The 6,482-nt window shown below is 40.6% G+C and overlaps 1 protein-coding gene across 1 annotated transcript; it reads right to left on the reverse strand.

Moving 5' to 3' along the window:
• Positions 1-213: 213 nt before the first annotated feature.
• LOC147892844 (uncharacterized) lies at positions 214-3,142 on the reverse strand. Its single transcript, XM_087387708.1, has 4 exons — positions 2,692-3,142; positions 1,900-2,005; positions 1,569-1,754; positions 214-1,456 (listed from the first exon to the last, which is right to left on the reverse strand). The coding sequence occupies exons 1-4, from the start codon at positions 2,770-2,772 to the stop codon at positions 1,437-1,439; spliced, it is 393 nt and encodes a 130-aa protein (XP_087243834.1). The 5' UTR covers positions 2,773-3,142; the 3' UTR covers positions 214-1,436.
• Positions 3,143-6,482: the final 3,340 nt, after the last annotated feature.

Raw genomic sequence — 6,482 nt, forward strand, 5'->3', positions numbered from 1 at the left:
TTACTTTATTGAAAGAACGACTGCGTATTGACGAAAAAGCAGCCGGGAGGACACTTCCACTGTTCCACGGAACAATGTCAAGTCACCAACGCGACGCAGTTACGCGAGCCACTGGAGCCAGTATAGCAGTACGATTACGTGCCGCCTTGACAATAAATGGAGTAAAAGTGGACGCGGTTGAGGACTGAGTAAGGACCAAGCGATCCGACTCGCGAGGCAATCAAAGCCAACGTACAATTAGTACGATACAGAAATATTTGTCTAGCCTGTGAGATTGGTGAGGAATCAGACTTTATTATAAGAGGGTTGCAATTGCAGCTTTTGCTCAATGCTCTCAGCAAGAGCCCAGTCTGCCTAGATGCATCAGGTGGTCAGAGTCTAGACAGAGAGTACCATAGCAGCTAGCTGAGAAATTATAATGGGGTACTTGCCGGCTTTCGTAATTGAACTTGTAAATTGACGATATATAACGATAAATTCTCCAGTCGTAATTATCTCAATAGATAATTGGATAAATCCACGTGGAAAAATCGAATCGAATTGCACAGTAAGTAGTCCTATTTAAAATGCGAAAATTCACCGGCTCTGACAGCGGTCCATGTAACGGAGATCTGCGGCCAAGATCTGCTGAAGATTTTTTTAAATCATATTTTTCTTATTTTACGTGATGATGATGATTTTATGCCTTCTGCGGATGTCGCCATTGGTTCTTTCAAATATGGCCTGCGCTTTCCTGACCGTCCGTTCACGAGATCTGACGGTTCAGATCGTCCCGACCGCGGAAACGTCGGATTATTGTCCGAATCATCATGACACTGGCCACGTCCAAGTCCATTTTTCTTTTTCTTTTAAGAGAACAAAATATATCCTATTTTTTCCCCTTACATAGACCACTACATGATACATCGCCTTTCGATGCTCTCTCTTCTATGCTAATACGCCGTGTTTACTACCACGTTTCAACGTTGATCGAACACATCGACTTTCAATCTCTTCTGCATTAACATGTTAATACGTCGAGTTTGCATTATCTTCGTACACATGCTACCTCCTCATCCATGTCCACATCCATGTCCATTTCCGCCACTATGACAATTTTAGAAAATGTGTAACGATTCCACCTAAAGATGGAAAGATTGATGAAACTCGTATATTTTCGCGGCACTATCATCCGTTCCTGTCTAACCAAACTGGAATCGTATGCGTTTCACCCCATCCACTCTCGAGCTGTTCAGGGCTTCCTTTCACATCGAAAGCAGTTTTCGTACAGTTTACAAATGCGCCCTCTCCATCGTGGGCTTAAATTATAAGATTCTTGCACATCCAGTCACGTATCATCCCATTCGAAAATTCTCACCTGCTCCCCTTGCGGTGAAAAGCTCACGAATTCGAAGATCGAAGTACTCTTTCACTCCTCGAAGGATTATCTTGCATGCTCATTCTCCTCCTTCATTTTCTACAATCGCAGAAGAAATCTCAGTCTGTGGAGAAGGCTTCATGAAACTTCGCACAAGGATTGGCGTGTTTAAGACAAGAACCTAGAATGAGATTGCGCAAGCAGTTCTTACTCATTAGTTGTAAATAGGGTTTGGGGCTTCTATTACAGGTATGACTATCGCTTTCCACCAAGCTCTGATCGGAGAGTATGTTCGTAGTTTCCTCCAAAATTCTGCTGAATTGAGAAGATCTTGCTAGCCTCCTGCTTAAATAATCCTCGAAAAATTCTTTGTTGGCTTTCTCCAGCTCCTTCCACACTGGCCAGGCACACAGCAAATTGTATATCAGAAACACGTCGAACATCTCAGAACGAGGTGAGCGAAAGCGTCCGAGATATTTTAAACAAGAAACAAACTGATGAACAAACGCTCCCCCGTTCAATAAGAACACAAAGACACTCACCAGTTATGGTGATAATAGGCTCAATGCCTGCATGTTGTGCCAGAGCTTCCACACAGGCATCTTGATCAAGGTAGAAAGTGAGACAACGCTCGATCAGATGTTGCACCTGGTGTAAAAAACCAAAAAGTGCTGGTCAATAGAGAGACTTTGGTCGTAGAAGTAGGACCGAAGCAAATGAACTCGATAACAACGATAGAAACGATAAGTTGTCAATTGTTCTTATTGCGTTCGTAAACAAAATCTGAAGGCGCGTTCGCCAAGGGCGTTGCAAGTGGCATGCATCAAACCATGTTGACAAGGCGCTGAGTAATGTAGTGCCTAAACTTCTAAACTTTCAGAGACGAAGGTTAGAGCGGTTTAGTCCGTAAAACAGCACTGCTTCAGGCAATTTTCTTTGGCCCACGAACAACGGCCAGGCGGTGAAGGACGAGCTACCATAGCAAAAGAAGGCAGAACTAGACTCAACGGATATACTGAAAATCAAAAAAGGCTAGAATCCACAAGTTCTACATTAGCGTTCGCTTAGGGTTAACGCTGCGGCGGTGGACGGCGGCTAGGAAAGCGCCCACCAGAAGTGATTCCTACACGCATTGGAAGCTCAAAGATGAAGCGGAAAACACTCATATAGGTAAGCAAGCAGATAAAAGAGACCGGCAATAGGATCCCAATGGGTAATACTGGTAGCAGACGGTCGAGACGGGATTTATTCACGCACAAAGGACGGCCTCGACAAGCATACGGATGCCTACTGAGAGGTTAAGTTGAAAGCAATTGGGTTTGGAGAAGGATTACCGTGAGGATGAAGGAGCAAGAGATGACTACGGTGGAGTCAGCGTCCTGGGAGTCGTAATAACTCGGGATGGGGAGCCCCATAGCTGTTGTAATCGATCTGCCGAGTGGAAGAGGCGCAACGGAGGGGTAAAGGAGAGAAAGGTGGAGCGGGAAGGAGGAGAGGCGGGAGGGCAAAGAGGAAGAGGGTGCAGGGATGGGTTGTGAGAAGGCTGTGAGAAGGGCTGTGAGGGGGGGTTGCTTGGAGATGAGGGAAGAGAAGTGGAGGCCACGTGGGAGTGAAGGACGTGCATGTGTGTTAGGATGAGATCGCCGAGAGGTGGAGGGAAGGCGTTTGGATTAAATACTCCAAATTTGAACAAGAAAATCAGACACACACACTCACACATATACAGACAGATGGAGAAGGGATGAGGGATGTCGAAGAAAGTGATAAGAGGTGAATCTTTAAGTGTGTGTGTGTGTGTATGTGATAGAGAGATTTATCCATTCGACAATATCTATATATCTACATGTAAAGGTCTGGATATCCAATGCTTTGCTTATCCGGATTAGGATTGCTCCCCCCCGTCGAAAGTCCTTTACCACCACCACCCTCCACCACCACGATAAGACCCAATCCATCTCCACCCTCTTCCCCCTTTGCTTCCATTGCACTCTCAATATTAGAACATAACGTAGAAACACCTCTCTTCTCCCCCCCCCCCCCCCAACCTTTGGTTACCTTTTTAAAACTATCCTCTTATTCTCGAACCACCAAAAACCACTCTCATGGCCTAATGTATTCTCCTTCTAATAGCATATAGCACTACACACGTTAAGCTCTCTCTCTCTCTCTCTCTCTCTCTCTCTCTCTCTCTCGCCCTTGCAAACCCCTTGATTGCTGCTAAAGATCATAACTGTCCTATTACTCTCGAAGTACCAACACCGCACTCATTGCCAGATGTATTCTCCTCAATGCATAAAATAGTACACATACAAGCACATGGTTGTCTTGATAATGCTCTCTCTCTCTCTCTCTCTCTCTCTCTCTCTCTCATGCCCTCATGACATGACTAAAAGCTAGTCCCATTACCCCCATGTGTCCTTTTTCCCTTATTTTGCTAGTCCCATTACTCCCATGTGTCCTTTTTTCCTTTTTTCCCATCATTAATCTTTAAGTTTGTTCTCTCCATCAATCTATTCTTTAAGTTGACGCCTTATGACTTGAAGGGAATAAATTCCATTTAAAAGTGAATAGGTATTAACTAAATAATCAACAACTGTAAAGGTAAGAGAGGACAGTGTTACCTTTTTAGGTTCTTTTCTAATTTGAATTTCAAATCAATACACAATTTTAAGATTTTGGTGTTTTTCTCCAAAACACAGTATATATATTTGATCTCTCTCTCTCTCTCTCTCTCTCTCTCTCTCTCTCTCTCTCTCTCTCCCCCCCTCACTTTCTCTTAATATTTATTGAATTCAAAATTTGAGATGTTGTTATCTTTAATCAAGTAATATAATGACTTGGAAAAGCTTATTCAAGAGATGAGATCACTAAGAACATAAAAATGGTTTTTAATTAGTCAAATTCTTATATTTACAATTTAAAACATGCATTTTCATTGATCATATTATGAAACAAACTTTGAAATTCATAACTGTACATCTATCATAATATAAGCCAAATATCTAAAAGAAGAAAAGGAATTGAATCCATATGTTTTCCAAAAATCATTGCATTAGAGGGGCCAAAAAGCATGGTTTTCTTGGACATTACCACAAGCAAATAATTAAAATACCATGAAGGTGTAAAATATATTCCATAAATAATAAGTGTACAAATAGAGCTTGCTTTATGATTACCTTCAAGATTATATTCTAGGGCTTTCTTTATGCAATAATCCAAAATCATGCTTTAGTCTTATCCTTGAGTAATGAGTAATCAATCAAGCATGACTTTTCATATGCAATGAGGCAAAGTCATGCTTTATTTTTACCCTTGAATAATGAGTTTAAATTTTCAAAAGATTTAAGAACTAAAAGTAGATGCTCAATCATGTACTTATAGAGCTCATAAGTGGGAAACAACCATGACCATCCATGATTAATGAGTATATTTGATGTACAACCACTACTACACACGGGTCCTATTTTGATGCTTAAGCTCTGATGTTTAGCATGCGCGGGGTGCTAATCTTCAACAAGCAAAGCTGGTTTAGTCAAGTGTCACTATATAGCGACTCTAGGCAAGTGTTCCTATATAGTGACGTTTATACAGAGTCGCTATATAGCGACACTAACCAGACTTGTAGAAGGTCGTTATATAGCGACACTGAGACAATTTCCTATAGCAACATTTTATAGAGAGTGTTTTTCCCCATACTGACTTTTAAAGATAGTTTTTCCCAATGACAAAATTTTTCCTTTTCATACATGTTTGATCCTTTGAAAGAATAAAAGTACAAGAGCATGTACATCAAGTTTGAAGCTCATATATTCATGTCCAAGTTTGAGATGAAAAAAATCAATGAAGAGCATTTACATCAACGGCTTCAAGTCTAGCATGCCAAACAAGTCTATCTCCAACTCTATACCAAGTTGATCTCCTATATCATTATCATACTTTGGCATCATACGTTCACTTAAGACTTGATCATCTTCTTCAATAAAGTGTGGTGATTCTTAATGATCGTCATCTTCTTCCTCAATATCGTGATCTGCATCTTCCTCTTGTACGATGTCATTATGTGCATCTTCCTCTTGGCTCATATTGTGATTTTCATCTTCTTCACTAGATCCATCTGGATCAATTGGATCTGGCATTGGTAGTGGCATCTCAATATCCACATCTCTATCATCAAAAATTTGCTTACTTCATGGTGCAACTTGGATCACGTACCACCATCTTAGATCAGAATGATCCGGATGAAAAACCACCTATATTGAAGATGGGTGCCAAATGCCATCAATTATATATATGAAATTATGCTTAAGTACATGTACCAATGGATCTTTAAAAATGAAAGCTTTGATTAATTAAATTATTAGTATGCACCTGCTCACAATGCTCGGGAAGAACAAAAGTATCACTTTCATTGGTCCAAAGTTTGGTGGAGTCTATTGCAAAGAAACTGCTATTGTCTTTCCTCACTGTCACATGGAGACCATTGTAAATAGTTAGAAACCATTTTACATCAAGAATGAAAATACTAAATCATCTGAAATCAATTCATAGATTTCGAGTATGGTTCCACAATAATCCAACTGTGAGGAGAGAAGATTGGTATCTGAAGCACTTGCTCAGCTATCTTTTGTGAAGTTGGCCATGACTCCACAATCATACGTGACTCTCTTTGAATCGATGTGTTCCATGCAAAAATGTCATCCATATGACCATAATGCACTATACTTTTTGTACTGTAAAAGAGCATCATTAAAACAATGAGGATGCATCTATTTTATAGCGTATATTACCACAAATAATTACTTAATTACATCAAGAGGTAAGAAACTTACATACATCATACATCCAGATGATAACTCTCACTCGCGTTCATTTATTGTCTCTCCATCACGTTCGGCTTTATGTAGAGCCAGTTGTAGCTAATCAAGTGACATGTGACTGGGGAGAACGGTGAGATCCCATGGATATGGTTGTGATCGCCTGTACATTACTCTAAATCTCTTTCTTGCAACTATTCTTTCTGCTTTGGTTGCTTCATATCTGTCAATCCACTTCTGCATCTCCTTGCTATTTAGGATACAAAACTTATTGAATTTCTTCATTTGCTCTTCGCTCATCTTTCTTTCGA

This window comes from Dipteris shenzhenensis, chromosome 16, assembly GCF_047967505.1.
Source record: "Dipteris shenzhenensis isolate YYH24624 ecotype China chromosome 16, Dip_SZ_1.0, whole genome shotgun sequence".
Classification (NCBI taxonomy): Eukaryota; Viridiplantae; Streptophyta; class Polypodiopsida; order Gleicheniales; family Dipteridaceae; genus Dipteris; species Dipteris shenzhenensis.

Excerpts from the sequence above, each read along its gene's own strand:
- LOC147892844 (XM_087387708.1), bottom strand. The coding sequence starts at position 2,772 with ATGGGGCTCCCCATCCCGAGTTATTACGACTCCCAGGACGCTGACTCC. Across the intron at positions 2,006-2,691 it reads CTTGCTCCTTCATCCTCACG|GTGCAACATCTGATCGAGCG; the intron begins GTAATCCTTCTC and ends TTTTTACACCAG. Across the intron at positions 1,457-1,568 it reads ACCCTATTTACAACTAATGA|AAAATGAAGGAGGAGAATGA; the intron begins GTAAGAACTGCT and ends CTGCGATTGTAG.